Source organism: Drosophila nasuta, chromosome X (genome assembly GCF_023558535.2).
Source record: "Drosophila nasuta strain 15112-1781.00 chromosome X, ASM2355853v1, whole genome shotgun sequence".
Lineage (NCBI taxonomy): Eukaryota > Metazoa > Arthropoda > Insecta > Diptera > Drosophilidae > Drosophila > Drosophila nasuta.
The window spans coordinates 22,073,468-22,089,075 of record NC_083459.1 but is presented as its reverse complement, the minus strand read 5'-3'; the positions used below and the strand labels follow the sequence as shown (position 1 = coordinate 22,089,075).

The 15,608-nt window shown below is 38.4% G+C and overlaps 2 protein-coding genes across 4 annotated transcripts in view; one reads left to right on the top strand and one right to left on the bottom strand.

The window, feature by feature from the left end:
* Positions 1 to 225: 225 nt before the first annotated feature.
* Positions 226 to 15,608, bottom strand: part of LOC132795110 (uncharacterized) — a 38,005-nt gene continuing 22,622 nt past the window's right edge. For both annotated transcript variants that reach the window (XM_060805592.1, XM_060805593.1), the window contains exons 2-3: positions 566 to 858; positions 226 to 374 (exon numbers count right to left, since the gene is read on the bottom strand). In XM_060805592.1, coding sequence (XP_060661575.1) covers positions 226 to 374; positions 566 to 620 — 204 coding nt within the window. In that variant the 5' untranslated portion in view covers positions 621 to 858. The remainder of the gene's footprint in view (positions 375 to 565; positions 859 to 15,608) is intronic.
* Positions 1,070 to 7,239, top strand: LOC132795108 (cytosolic endo-beta-N-acetylglucosaminidase). Of its 2 annotated transcripts, none has more exons than XM_060805587.1 (4): positions 1,070 to 1,359; positions 3,795 to 4,032; positions 4,784 to 5,110; positions 5,961 to 7,239. In XM_060805587.1, exons 1-4 carry the CDS (start codon positions 1,197 to 1,199, stop codon positions 7,201 to 7,203), a joined length of 1,971 nt encoding a protein of 656 aa, XP_060661570.1. In that variant the 5' UTR covers positions 1,070 to 1,196; the 3' UTR covers positions 7,204 to 7,239. The 2 variants fall into 2 exon arrangements, with proteins under 2 accessions (XP_060661570.1, XP_060661571.1); XM_060805588.1 differs by having other exon boundaries at positions 1,271 to 1,359; positions 3,743 to 4,032.

Sequence of the window (15,608 nt, the reverse complement as noted above, 5' to 3'; positions counted from 1 at the left end):
CTGCAGCTCCAGCTCCTCCCCTGCCGGCTCCTGCGTCGCATCCCTCTCCGCCTCCGCTGTCTTCTCGGGTACTGCTATTGACAACGCCTGCTTTTTGTCTACAACAATATCCGCATCGATGTCCTCCATGTGGAGAATGCAATGCGTTGCCGTTGACATGGCGCCTGCTCTCCCCTCAGCCTCAGCCCCGCTCTCGTCGTGTCGCTGGCAGGCTGCATACATTAACTATGCCGTCACGTAATATTCACGTTGACGTTTTTGGCATTTCTCTCGCGCAATGTAGCACAATGCAATCGTTATAAGCAACGCTATAGTCACGCCCATGCCAATGCTAACCCACATAATTTCCTCATTGATGCCCACATACGAGCGACCTATAAAGCAGACGGAAAAAGAGATAGATAGAGGGAGAGAAAAAGAGAAGAAGAGGATGAATTTTAAATGAAATTTCAAGCACTCACTGCACAACGGTTGCTAACTGCAATCGATGCGCATTATTGCAATTGAATGGGCAACAATTCGGTGCCAAATGTTTAAATGAATTATTTAAATTAGCTGAACTCACCATTGTAATAGTGATTGGAGTAGCCGGCTTTACCGGCCACACGACCTGCTGGCATTTTGCTTTTGCTTAAATCTGTTTGTCTTCGTTGGTTTGTTGGCTGCCAAAAGAAAAGTTTGCACAGCGCAGCGTAATAAATAAACTTGGCGTTTCGTTCCGTTGCCAACAGTTGCCAATAAAACCGACAACTCTTATTTTCTTTTCTACTGTCTCCTTCAGTAGCTTTGCTTAATTACAATTTATTTTCGGCTGCATTGCGGCCTTGGCTTGATTTTGCCAGTGCCAAGTCAAATGTTCTGTAAGTGAAAAAGAGATTAAGCTATTATAGTTTCTATTTCAATTAGCAGCAATAAATTTGAAATGTCGCGCTCTTAAATTCAAATTTAAAGTAGTAGCAAGTAGTGCGCACTGCTTGCACCTGTCACAATTTGTACGCTGTTAGTCAACACTATTATGCAACACTATAATATGGCGGCCTAGCCGGCGACGCTCTCAGCTGATTGGCAAGAAAAACAAAAGCTAACAAAAGTTTCGCGCTGCGTTGTTCTATTTCGTATAAATTACGTGTTTTTTTTAATTTTTTGTTCAGTGAGTGAGTGAATGAGTGTAAGTGATAGTGTGATAAGGTGTACAAATGGAGCAAGATAACGTTGCTGGTGTTGCTGCTGCTGACGAATTGCCAGCGGCGTCTCAAATTGTGGAGGCACCGCCAAATGCCGGCTACGATTATGAGGCGCAATTCGCGGGCAAACAGCTGTGTGAGTTTTGCTCCACACAAGAGTGCACCTGTGGCTGCCGTAAGTACGAAATTTAAATACTTATGTACGTTGAAAGTAGAACACGCCAATCAATATGCACTCCGATATGCCGAAGCTTATTAGTTTTAAGTATTTTCTCTTCGACCTCAAAAGAATAATATCTTCTAATGGCATACAAATACATATACAATGCACACATATGTACACACACACACACTTGTATTGCTCGTCTGCATGAAAAACCCATTTTCGGTTTGTTGTAAGGTCAGCAGATCAGAGCTCATTGGTATGCGTGAAGGGCGATGCTCAAAAATCCATATCATAGCAGCAGCAGCAATGATAGATTAAAGTTCCGCTCAGACGCCTCGTTGCGCACAAATTGCACAAAATGCCTCCTGCTTGTTGTCTGCACCCCACTTTGTAGCCACAACATGGCGGCAACTCCAACACAACCCCCTCCCAACCTCCTCTACAGCAACTACAAAAAAAAAAAGTATGCACACTCGACTCTAAAATACTCGTTTCACTCTTTAGTGTGACCAACACAATCAAGCAGTGTTTTTAACTGCTTTCCAAAATACTTTCTATTGAACTTCTTAGCAGCTATTCAAATTCTGTTAATTATTACATACGTTCAAGGTATTTCTATTTTGTCTGAACTCTGCTTTCATAATTAGTTTATAATAATTAAAACAGCTGTTTTCGTTATTTTTTATAATCACATATGGTCATTAAAACTTTTTATGATTTTGCGAATTTAATTCTATAATTAGCTGCTTTTGCAAATCGTTTATCGAAACTGCATTAAAGCTTTTAAGACGCTATTGCTATTGCTTTGTGTCTTAAGTTAAGCACAAAATGAATTTATTTAAGTATTGGAATCTTATCTATTTTTCGCAATAAATAAATGAAAATGCATGCAATGTTTAACAGTAATAATCTTACACAAAAGCAATAAACTTAAGGGCAAATACTTGTTGTTGCTTGGGCACTTAGTTTTTCTTTTCTTATTATTACTATTTTGAAGTAAATGGATTGCCTTACTATATTTGTCTATAGCCTGCTTGAGTCACTTACACTGCAAATAAAATTTGTATATATTTATTATAACATGCTCAAGCACATATAGAGTGAATCAGTTATCTGTAAAGTATCCCGACATTAAACCATTTATTTCTTTCTCCCCAATTTTCGACTGACACTAACTGAGCATACCCTTCGACAGTTTTTAGCTAGCGGGTATAGGAAGAAGAAAAAAGAGAAATGTTTAGCCACAGGAAACGGCAATAGTGATGCGGCTGCTGTTGTAACAGCTATTGCTGTTGCTGTTGCAACGCCTGCTACTGCTGTTGTTGCTGCTGTGGCAGCTACTGTTGCTGCATATTAGAAACTGCAATTGAAATAGCTTGAAGGTCACTGCGCTGCCCGGATTGGAGTCCGAATCCGAATCTACTTTCTATGCTGACCGCATGAATTATTCACAAAATCCAAATGAACATTGCTTTTTTTTTACTGAATTTTGTATTTTTTTTGTGTGCTGTGCACCCGTAGAAAATGAAGTGAATTGAGCGATAAGACGTAATCGTTATGTGTTTGTGTTTCCAACTGCGCTTTGAGTGTGCTTCAAGATAACGCCCACGCCACACCCACATTGCCTAGTAAACATTTTCAATGTTAAAGTCAACGACTTTAATACAATATTATAAATAAACAGCACTTGTGATGCAAATTATTATCAGTTGGAAGAGCTGGCTGCAGATTTGCAATTAAGCTTTAAATATAAAATCAAGTTTATTGTGAAAAGGAGAGAAAAAAGAATATCAAATTTGTTAAATAACCAAAAAAAAAACCTGCTTGCAAATAAAATGCATTTATGGGAACTGTAGTACAAAAAATGGGATCTTTAAAGATGGTTTTTGTTTTTCCCTCTCTACTTAATCACAACTTATGTTGTCAAATTGAGCTGGGTTTTATATGCATTGAGTGTGTGGGATATTGTGGCATAATAAACTTAAAGTGCATCGTTATAGAGGGAAATTGATTTAAGCTATTTGCTTGATGTTCGCTAAAATGCAACTTTGAAATTGAGTTATGTGAGTTTGAAGCCCCAAAAACCACTTTGGAACTGTTTCCAAATTGACTTTAAAATCCCCACAAAAGGAACACAAAGTTTTAAGGTTTTGTCGAAACTTGTTCGAGATGCTGTCACAAGAGATATAGAGAATGAGAAAGAGCAAGAGAGAGGGAGATTGTGCAATCAGGCAACGATTGTTGGGCAAGCTTAATACATTTAATCGAAATCATTCGACGACCTCGACACTTCCGCACACAATTTGCTGAGAGAAAAAAACAGAATGGAGCTATGCAACCGAGATAAATGTAGAGAGCTTAGCTAAACAGTTAGTTATTTAGCTTGCAACAGTTGCAGCAACGAGTACGAATGCATCACACAATGCTAACACACCGCATTGCAGCCCAGCTCGAGGCACAGCCGCTGTTGAACAACACCCAATTGCTTAACTTCGAGGTGCGTAGCCGCAACATCGATTGGCGACGATATGTCCGTCCCCTCGACACTCAGGTGCGTGGCTCGAGTGTCTATCTGGACGCGCACACGGATCTGCTGAGCGGACATAGGCGCAATGTGAACGCGGAGAATCAACGCGAACTTCTTGTCTGTCACGACATGATGGGCAACTATCTGGCCGATCGGTAAGCTTTATATCAGATATATACTGTATATTAAATACTGAATACGAAATACTGTATATTATTTACTAAATATTAAATACTGAATATTATATTCTATACGGCAATATACCAGTTATGTACTATATATAGTGTATACTAAATACTTAATATGAAATACTAAAAACTAAAACCTAAAGATAAAATACTAAAAACTAAAACCTAAAGATGAAATACTAAAAACCAAAACCTAAAGATAAAATACAAAAAAGTAAATACTAAATACTATATACTAAATAACGAATACTTAATACTGAATACTATACATTATATACTAAATGATAAATACTAAAATGACAATATACTAAATACTTAACGCTAAATACTAAGTACCAATTCTAAAGACTAAATACTAAACACTTAATACTAGGTATACACTATACTAAATACTAGATAAACAATATACTAAATACTAAGTATACAATATGCTAATCACTAAATACTTAATAATCAATACAAAATACTAAGTTTACAATATACTAAATACTAATCACTATATACTGTATACCACATTAAGATAATATTCATAATATACTATATATTATGTACTGTATATTATATACTAACTAATATATACTAAATACTGCATTCAATATATAGTACTATATACCATTCTAATACTTCTTTTCCCGTTACTCTATATATACTATATATAATATATATACTTTACAATATACCATTCTAATACTTCAACCCTTCCCTTTACCCTTCCCAGTCACTATCACAGCTCGCAAAAGTTCGACGATTATCGTTTTGTGCACTGGTCGGCTGTCGATTATTTCTGCTACTTCAGTCACAACTACGTCACGATTCCGCCCAGCGGTTGGCTCAATGCCGCCCATCGACACGGTGTCCCAGTGCTGGGCACCTACATAGTGGAAGGATCCGCCGGCAACCGGCTGCTGGAGGAACTCCTGGCCAGCCGCGAGAGCGTGTACCGCGCTGTTGCCGCCCTCACCCGGCTCTGTCTGCACTTTTGCTTCGAGGGCTGGCTCATCAATGTGGAGCACACAGTGCGCGAGAGCTATATGCCCAAACTATAGTGAGTAATGCTTACTTTAAAGATAACTTAGAGCAAAATGCAGATATAAATATTAAAAGCATTAAGTTTCCAAGCTGGAATTCTAGATGTTTACATTTAAATTGCACTCATTAGCTGAATCTGCTGATAAGTTTATGTACATTGAACTTGAACCTAACATTCTAGCAAGTTTTTATATCCGCTACTTATAGGGTAGAAGGGTATTATAAGTTTTAGACTCCAGAAAATATTTTTGGAAAAAAATGTATACTTACTACGGGTTGCTTTGGTTGATAATCTGGTATATTTTAACACTCTACTGGCAATATAAACATGCCAAATATAACATTTCGTATATTTTTGTTTTGTTTTTTTTTTCGGTATATTAGTTTGGTATATTTTAAAATTAGTACCACGTTCTTTTGCTCTTATTCAAAATAGGTAACGGGTATTTCACTGTCGAGCGCACTCGACTGTAGCTTTCTAACTTATTAGTTCTGTAGCCTAAAATGAAAATCAATCAAACTGAAATGCGACTTGAATATTCTTTTTAGTTCATTATAAAGATTTTCAGCAAGTTTAAAATTTATCTTTGGTGAAATGCAACTCGGAAAAGATTGGAATACGTTCTCAATAAGGTTCAATTGTATTGAGTATATACAGACTAAGGGAATTGCAAAAGGGAATTGTATTCGTTATTTCAATAAAATAATAATTACAATACTGACTGCACTTCATGCTTTCCTTAGTTCAAATAAAAAAAGTAAATATCAACAAAAGTGGATTCCATAGTGCATTAAATAGTGTCGCCCTCAAAAGTATGCTACAAAATGCATTTACTAATTTGTTTCCCCTTTTTTTCGCTTTACAGCCTGTTTGTGGATGAGCTGCGTCGCGCGACCGAAGCCCAGGTGCCGCATGGTCGGGTCTTCTGGTACGACAGCATCATTGAGAGCGGCAACCTGCGTTGGCAGAACGAGCTAAATGCACGGAACGTGCAATTCTTTCGCCACAGCAAACGCATGCTGATCAACTACACGTGGAACGATACAAATCTCACCACAAGCGAGTTGACAGTCGTCGGAGAGGCGAAGCCTAAGCAACGTGTCTTCATGGGCCTCGATGTGTTTGGACGCAATCAGTTGGCCGGATTTCAGAGTGCACAGACGCTGGCACGGGTTGCCAGTCGTGGCTTCTCCGCCGGGATCTTTGCCCCCGCCTGGTGCTACGAGACGTTGCAACAATTCGGCTACGACATACGCAACGAGGCCGGCGACGCTGATTTCAATGCGGCCTTCTTGCAACGCAACGAGAAATGGTGGTCGAGCATTTGGCAATTGCTTGCAACGCATCCGTATCGCCGTTTGCCATTCTACACGGATTTTGGCGTTGGCTCCGGATGTGGCGACTATGCGCGTGGCACGCGTCATCTGCGGAGCAAGGCCTACTTCAATTTGGCGCGTCAATCGCTGCAGCCGTCGGTGCCGTTGCATCGCAATGCGGAGCACAGTTTTGATACCGCTTTCGTAGGCGGCTCCGCTTTGCGTGTCCTCAACTTTGAGCGCGCCTTTCGACTGTTTCTCACCGACTTTGAGCTGCCGCTGGGCGTGCTACTCTTGGGCTATGCCTACAAGTTGACCTCAGAGCCGGAGCATCAGCAGCTGGACATTGTGTTGCGCTTGTGTCCGTTGCGTGGCCAAGGGCAGCAGCAAAGCTTGTATCTGTTCTGCGGCGATTATGCGGAACACATCATCACGCCGGGTCGCTGCTATTTGCAACCGATCAACGGCGTCATTCCGGGGCATCTGCTGCCCCAACAGCTGCCAGCGGAGCATGGATTGCTCGGCGAGGGTTGGCGTGTGCGCTACTATGTGGCACGCTTCGATGGACCGGTGCGAGTTCTGGACATTGGCCTCAAGTGTCGACGGGAGACGAAGATGGAAACGGAAATGGAAACAGAAACAGAAACCCAGTCGGAGGCGTATCTGGGCGCCATCTTTATACAGAGTCTGCAGCTGAGCGATTGGACTGCGGTGCACCAAACAACTGCGGCAAACAAGGCGCTTATTTCCGCCTACCATGGAGCCCTCTTCACGGAGTCAGCCTCGCAATAATAAATGTCACTTTCAAACACAAACACGCAACTTAAATGCACGCTCTTTCTCTCTCTCTCGGTCTCTGTCTCTGTCTCTGCTTAGCGCTTTGTCTTCGGCGACCTGTGCAATTTGTTTTTTGAGCGCCGCTTTATACCGCACACTCTGATCAAAAGTAGTAAAGGGTATTTTAATTTGTTATTAAAAGGGAAACCTTCATCTCTGTATTTAACAATATTGTTCAATCGGCGGTGGCGCTTACCTGTTTTCACAGGACAGCCAAGTAATATATTGTACTGAGGCAAACTTAATATAAAAAATAACGTAATTTTCTTGGATTCTTAAATCATCTTTAGTTTAGTCAACTTTTTGCCAAATGTTGGTATATAGTATTTTATATAATTTCATATTATTTCTTTATCTTTCAACAACTTAAGGTATCGAAATTGAGTTCGTTCCCCAAAAGAATTAAGAAACAGCAGCGTCTATCCCACAATGTATGGTCTTCTTATATGCTTTTGATTTCGACTTGTTCGTCGTCGAAATAAATATTTCGATTTCACAAATTGTAATAATAATATACTTAAGGATTTTACGTTCTACGTTTATTTCATTTAGTATTTGATAGAAATCAGTTTGTCCGTTGAAATGAACTCGTTATTTGTGAGAATTATTTGAGCTTTTCTTATCCGTCTATCCGTTACAATAAACTTGTCAATCTCAAGAAATATAAAATCTAGTATCAGCAAATTTGTTAACAATATTCTTTAGAGTTCAAGGCTTTTACTTAACTTTCAGTCAGACCTACTAACGCTGATATAAGTAGTTTATTTTTAAATAATCTTGCCCGTCTGGCAGTTTAAATAAACACTTCAATCTCAGGAACTATACGAGTTAATGTCATCAAATTTCATAATTTCTTCAGAGTTCAAGGCATTTATTTATGTCACACATTGCCAAAGAATTAAATTTCAAATAGTTAATAAACTGTAAATATTTTGTATGAACAGTATCGGGTATCGCATAGTCGAGCATACTCGACAACTTGTGTGTTTTTTTGGGAAGAAGGTTGAAAGGCAACTCGTCATCATTTATCAAGGAGCCAACCTTTTGGGTCAGCTCCGGTTACGCACATTCACTTTTCTCTTTCTCTCTCTCTCTCTCTCCCTCGTTATAGACTGTGCAACGATTGTGTTGCATGCCACACTGCTGTGTGCAGTTCATTTGAAAAAGGCTTCAGCTTGTCAGTTTGGCCATTTGGCCATCAGTCAACTTCACTTGCAGAGTCTAAGGGGTCGTGGCAGGCGTGAGAATTGCGCCTTTGTGTATACCCGCTACATATAAGGTTGAAGGGTATTATAACAGGCAGAAAAAGGCATCTTCGACCCTATAAAGTATATACATATATATTTATGATCAGAGTCAGCAGGCGAGACCATAAAGCTAAGTCCGTCTGTCTGTCTGTCCATTCGTATTCCCACTTCCGTCCCCGCAAATCGATGAAAGCGTAATTTTGGAGCTATATTAATGATTTTTAATACAAATAATATTAACTACAGTATTTATGATTCCTAAAAATTTGTTCGCAATGAGAGACAAATTGTATTTAGTTATTTAAGAAATACGTTTGTATGGGGTAAAACTTTTACTTGCTTTAGCTGACCATATACTATATTTGAATGTAATAATATGTCAATATATCAATTATAGTCTTTGGTATATTTTTAGTATATTTGCGGTATTTAAATTCGGTATATTGTAAGAATAATACCGCACTGTTTTGCTCTTATTCACAATGGGTAGCGGGTATCTCATAGTCGAGCACTCTCTTACTTGCTTTTTTTTTGGCAGGTGGTTGGGGGAAGGGGAGGTGCAAAGTTTGTTTGTCAACAGGCGCCGCACAATATTGCGCCACAATAACTTGCAGCAGTGGCAACGGCTGCTTGAGCTCTTGTGTCCAGTGCTGTTCAAACTGTAATCAAGTGCGCTTGTTTCTCTTTTGGGAGATTGCATCACTGTGTGTGTGTGCGAGCGTGTGTGCGTCACTTTGATACAATTTGCATATAAATTCAGCTTACTTCCCCTCTCACCCCCCTCTCCACTCTACCCCTTTGCTGCCGTGAATTGCGTGTGACAATTTTTTGTTGCCTACCATTTTGTGGAATGTCAATGTTGAGTGCGGCAACTGCACTTCCGCTGCAATTTTAATGCAGCTTGCCGCAGCCTGACATCAATGCAACGTGCCACGCCCACTCGCCACAGCATGTGTGTGTGTGTGTGTGTGTGTGTGTAAAAATATAGTTTGCAAACAATCTACGGCATGCTGTATCGTATATACCCTAGGATATACTCGTACATATGTGCATTCAGTATATAAAAATACTATATGCATGTCATGCCAAATGCATAACACACACCAGATGGCGCCAAAGTGCTACTGTTGCCGCTTCACTCGCAATAAAACTATCTCGATTTATTGAATATTCCACAATATCAAATTGTTCGCTCAACTTGGGTGAAGTGAAGTGTGTGTGTGAAGAGTAAAAGATAGAGAGTGAGAGAGAGAAAGTAGTATTATTATATTAAAACTTAAATGTACACATACCGATATGCACACACTCAACATAAAAACACAATTAAAATGCATCAAAAACAGTTTTCATATTGTTTTCTTTGAAATTGGATTTAGTTTGCCCAAAGGCAGCTCGCAACTGCAGTTAAAACAATTTTATAGAATTCTCTGCAATGTCATAAATATGAACGAACAGTTTTATATGTTAAATTGTTTAAATGTTTTGTTTGGTGCGTTTTAAAGTAAGTTATAAACGAGCAGTTGGCAGCGAAAAATATAGGAAAAATTGTTAGAAAAATTCCTGAATCTGTCAATTTAAAATATCAAAAATGTTTTTAAAGAAACTGCTCTAAGAATGTTTATTTTTAAAGGAATAATTAGGTATTAATAGATCATTTTATTTATAATTTGAATTTAAAGTCTAAATAAATCCAGTCTTTAAAAAATTCATGAAACTGACGATTTCTAATACCAAAAATGTTTTTAAAGAAACTGCTCTAAAAAGTTTATAAAAATAAAGAATTAATTCAGACATTTTAGTTGAAATTCTAATTTGAAGTCGAAATGAATAAAGTCTAGTCTTAATAAAAGAATTTTAAAACTGCCGAATTATACTATCAAAAATGTATTTCATAAAATTTAAGTCTATAAATTGAATGTTGTTAAGTAAATAATTCAGACTTCATAAGCCAAATAATAAGTTCAACTTAATCTAATAATTTTAAATTTGAATAAAAATAGTTTTAGCATGTTCATCCGTTTAGTTTTCACAAAGTTAGTTGGGCAAAATGTTCTGTAATTTACATTTATGTAAATGAGTGAACTAAATGTTCGCTAGAAGTTGCTCATACGCCGCGTAGTCCGCAAGTATTGATAGTGAGGACGATTTATCATTCGACATTGCTAATTGCCAAACTGGGTCAATACAAAAAATGGAAAAGCAGAACGCAGTTTATTATTAAACGAAACGAAACGATTGTAAATCGAGATTATACGAGGGGGAGGGATACAGCATTATGCGGATAAAAGTCGTATTATAAATGTATCTTTCATATTTATTTATAGACTCTGAGCGAGTTTTTAATGCAGCAGCAGCAGCAGCAGCACTTTGCGCGTTGTCGCCGTTGACATCATTTTAGCATGCATGACACCATCTCTTCTTCTTTCTCCTTTCCCCTTTTTCTTTTCCAACCTCTTTTAGTCTCACACTCAGTTTTTTTTTTTATTTGTTTAGTTTGGTTTTTGTTTGGCCTTCTTCTTCTGCTTTTTGTACTTCTGACAACTTTTGCTTTCGTTGCGCTTTGACTTTTTTGTTCAAGCTCGACAAACTCGGCGCGCTGATGCGGAAGCGTAAACGCAACATGCTATGCACACTGCCACACACACACACAGTGGCAATGTGCGAGTAATGTGGTGGCAGGGTGGCATGTGGCAGAGTGAGGTGTGAGGCAGGCAACTCATTCTGCCCTGGGTTAACGAAACGAGCGAAACGAGCTGGCGAACGCTTATCATCATTAGCATTATGTGCTTTAAGCTGGCAACTATATATCAGCTCGTGATTTGTGCCACGCCCCGCAACGCCCATGCTGTCAGCAGTTGGATTAATGTTGCCAGCGTAATTAGTAGAGACTGGCCCCCACACACAGTGGGCCAAGAAAAAGGTCACTGTGAATAGTTCGAAAAAAGCTAATGCTCTGATAAAATCCAAAGCTATTTATGAGAGTTTGTTAAACACTTTTAACACTAAAAAGTTTTTATATGGTTTTTCTTTAATTTAATCAGCATGTTCTTTAGAATTTCCTCTTATATTTTAAGAGATTGCTGTAGTTATCATCGTAATTGGTCGAGGGAGCTTAATAATTAGCAAAAATAAGCTAAGTGTAGTATTAAAATAATACTAAAAACAACTCTTCGAAGATTTGAGCTCTACTTGAGTAGATCAAATTATACCAAATTATACTGTATATATTTGTATAATGTCTGCGACTATGATTCAAGTCTTCATTACTTTGATAGGGAATTTGGTATATTTCCAACTCTATGGTATATTTTGAGGGTAGTGGTATATCAATATACCAAAGATAGCTTTTGGTATATTTCAGTATTATTCGCTTTGTTGACATTTCGGTATATTTTGTACTATGTGGTATACTTTAAGTGCTGCTTTGTTTGGTACTCTATGTTATACTTTGAGTGCTCTAGTATATTAATATACCAAATACTGCGTTGGCATATTTTAGTATATTTGTGAAGGTACTAGGTTGGAGTGCTCTAGTATATCATAATACTAAATGTAACCTTTGGTATATTTTAGTATTTTTCGCTTTTGTTAACCATATGGTATATTTTGTACTCTATGGTATTCCACCAAAAAATCAGCAAGCATATATATTCTGCTAATAATTCCTTTGCTAATTTGCCCCACTGTGCGCGCTGCAATCACATAGCACAATAACAACTCTCGCGGCGCGTGGCGTGGCACGTTGTTTGCAACAGCTCTCGATAAAAGTTCATGCGATGACCGCAATTCGACAGCTGCTCGATGACCACGCCCACTCGCACACCGGCCCCGCCCCCGCCTTTGCCTTATTATGCGAGAGTGAGTGCAAAATGAATGCAATGCATTCGTTGCATGAATAACTCAATGAAATACTGAAAACACCAGCAACAGCCAGCAGTAGTTGGTCATTTGCTTGTTGCATGCCCCATTGCACGTTGCAAACGTTGCACCTCATTTTTAACAATTTGCTGAGAACGAAAAACACAAAAAAAAAAAGAAAAAAACAAACGAAAAAATCAACGTACGAACAACCAACGCACTCAACTGGCAGCTGCAGTTGACCCAGTTACGAGAGATGAAAGAGAAAAGGGGTAAGGAGGCGAAAAAGAAGAGAAGGAAGAAGAGCACAGCAGGCTGTGCGGCAGCATTGTGGCCGTGTGTCCTGCTGCTATGATTTACTTTTGCCATTTACCGAGTATTTTGCATTTTGTTTACATAAATTTATCAAAATTTAACAGCAAAATGCAAATGAAATCTTGAGCCAAACCCCAAAGGTCCAATGTGAAATTCGAATGTGAATGTGAATGCTCTCAAATGTGCCTTAAGTATGTGAGAGTGTGAGTGTGTGCGAGTGTGTGTGTGTGAGAGAGTGTGTGTGTGTGCTTCATATACCAAGATAGTTACTTGAAATGCAATTTCGGTAGCTACTCGTTGCTAGAGCAGATTTCACTTGCTGCGCACACTCTTGAAAAGTGAATGAGTTGGTGCACTCATCAGCTTGAGTGAATACTTCAGCTGCTGCTTCACGTACTTTAGAGACTTTAGGTTATGAGCCAAGCCAACCATTAAAGCGCAGTCTCTCTTTATATACTTCAGAAGAAGACGTCCAAAAAACGATTGTGTCATAAAAATTGCACCCCGGAAATTTCACGTTAACGTTAAACAAAATTCGTAGCGTGCTTTTCAGCGCACTTCAAATAAAAAAAATGTAGCATACTTTTCACCGCTGCTTCACGTGCAAGTGCACCAAAAGAGATCGCCTTTAAAGTGACTCTAAAATGCAATGCGGAATGAATGGAATACGCAAAGTAAGCAGAATATAAAGGATGTTTTTTTTATAAAGCAAAAAGGTTATTTGTAAACAAAAGTTTGAAGTTGAAAGTTGCAACATAATTTATTTTAATATGTCGACTTATGATCTGTTTATTTGTAATGCAAAAAAGTCTTTTTTTAATTTATTAAAGTTTCAAGAATTTTACAACCATTTATAAACTAAGCAAAGCTTTGACATTAAATATTTTTTATCAAGATTAAAGCGTCAGTTTATGGTCTCCGGAAAATGAAATGCAATTTGTAATTTGTAATTTTGAATGTAGAAACAAATCTCAAGTAAATTCATCAAGCCTTGACAGCAGCATTTACTTAAAACGTATCTTGCGATCTCTGCAAACTAACTGATGAGAATTTGCCAGTCGGTTAAGCCTGCACCGAGCAACCAGCAACCAGTAACCAGCAACTGAAGCTATGCATCAAGCACACTTTTGAGTGCAAGACTCATTTGAGATACAAGTGGAAGTTTTGTAATAATCTGGCAGTTAGCTTTCATTTGGCAGCCGTAGTTACTGCTGCAAAAACTTTGCGATAAACCAACATAAATAATAATAATTATAATAATGGTGATGATGATGATGATGATGCAGCCACTCATAAATGTCGGGGGCAATGTTAACAGTGTGTGTGTTGGCGACGGCGGTGGCGTCGCCGCTTGCAACTTTGGCTCAGAAAACTTGCAACATTAATTGGCAAATGCCAAAATGACAGTTTTTGTTACTACCACTTGCAGCAAACTTGCAAGCAAAGAGTCTTCCAAGCAAGTGTAGCATGCGAGAGATGCGCTTTAATGTCGCAATTAAAAATAATTCTGTATGCTTTCGAGCGGCTGCTGAAATTACCAAAAGAAAAAAAGGGCGGTGGACAACGTCCAGTAAAAATGTTTGCTCAGCTGCGCTTTTCATTGCATTTCTATACCCGCTACCCATATGATGGAAGGGTATTATAATTTAGTGCAAAACGAAGCATTTTCTTGATCAGACGAAGCGGAATAGCTGTGTCTGTAAACTGGTATGTTATGTGCAATATGGTATATTTGGAATGTAATGGTATATTGATATGATATATTTTAATGATTTTTTGCTGTGATTGACAATGTAATTTATTTCGAATTCTATAGTATATTTTCGATGTAGCGGCATTTAAATATGCTTTTTATATACTATATATATATATATATATATATAGCCATGCCTGTCTGTGAATCTGGTATATTTTGTACTTTATAGTATATTTCGAATGCATTGGTAAACCAGTATAGGAAATACATACCGAAGGGTATATTTTTTGGTGTTTTTCAGTGCAATTGACAATCTAACATATTTCGTATTCTATGGTACATTTCGAATGTAATGGTATCTTTATATACCATTTTTAGCCCACTGTAAATCTGATATACTTTGCTATATTTTAGTATATTTCATATAAAATATGGTTTTATTGAACATGGATAGCAGGTATCTCACAGTCGAGCACACTCTTTTTTCTGTTTTCTTATTTGTTAAACCCTTCTGCTGGGAATTTTGCGCTTTTGCGTCACTGTGCTCATCTGCGTTTGCTTGTAATCACAATTAGATTTAAGGCATCGAAATGCTGTTGATGATCCCCATGCTGAATGCCAGCGAGATTAAATTGCATGTATATCGAGTGCAGCACAAACACACACACACACACACGCAATCGGAAATGTGTGTGTGTGTGTGTGTGTTTGGTATTTGGCTTTTATTCTTTGCCGCCCACAAGGCATCATTATGGACGCACTAATGAGTTTTCATGCTGCACATTCGCATTCGCATGCCGTTTCTGTCCCTGGTTCTGCAATTACGCACAGATTAAAGCATACTTTCGGGCGGCTGTCGCTTTAATTGCAAAATAAGCCCAATCCACACCCACACAGGCAACAAACGCCAACTCATCTCGAATTTTGCAACGATTGCGTTGCGTTGCGTTGCGTTGTGGTTTGCGGTTCTTAACAACGCAACGCAACGCAATAATTTTGGTGAATTGATTCACCTGTTAAAACGTATGACGCACAGCACAAAAATACCACAAATGAACCGCAATGATTGTGCATAAATACGTACATAGCTCAGTTCTGAATGCTGTGTATTTATGATTTGCCAACAATTAGTTGCACTTTGCCTGTTTGCCAACAATTTATGTGTATCTCTCTAATGGTTATTAAGCATTGCCTAGCAAGCATTAATTATGAACTATTACCGCAACTTAATTTTGTGTGTTTTA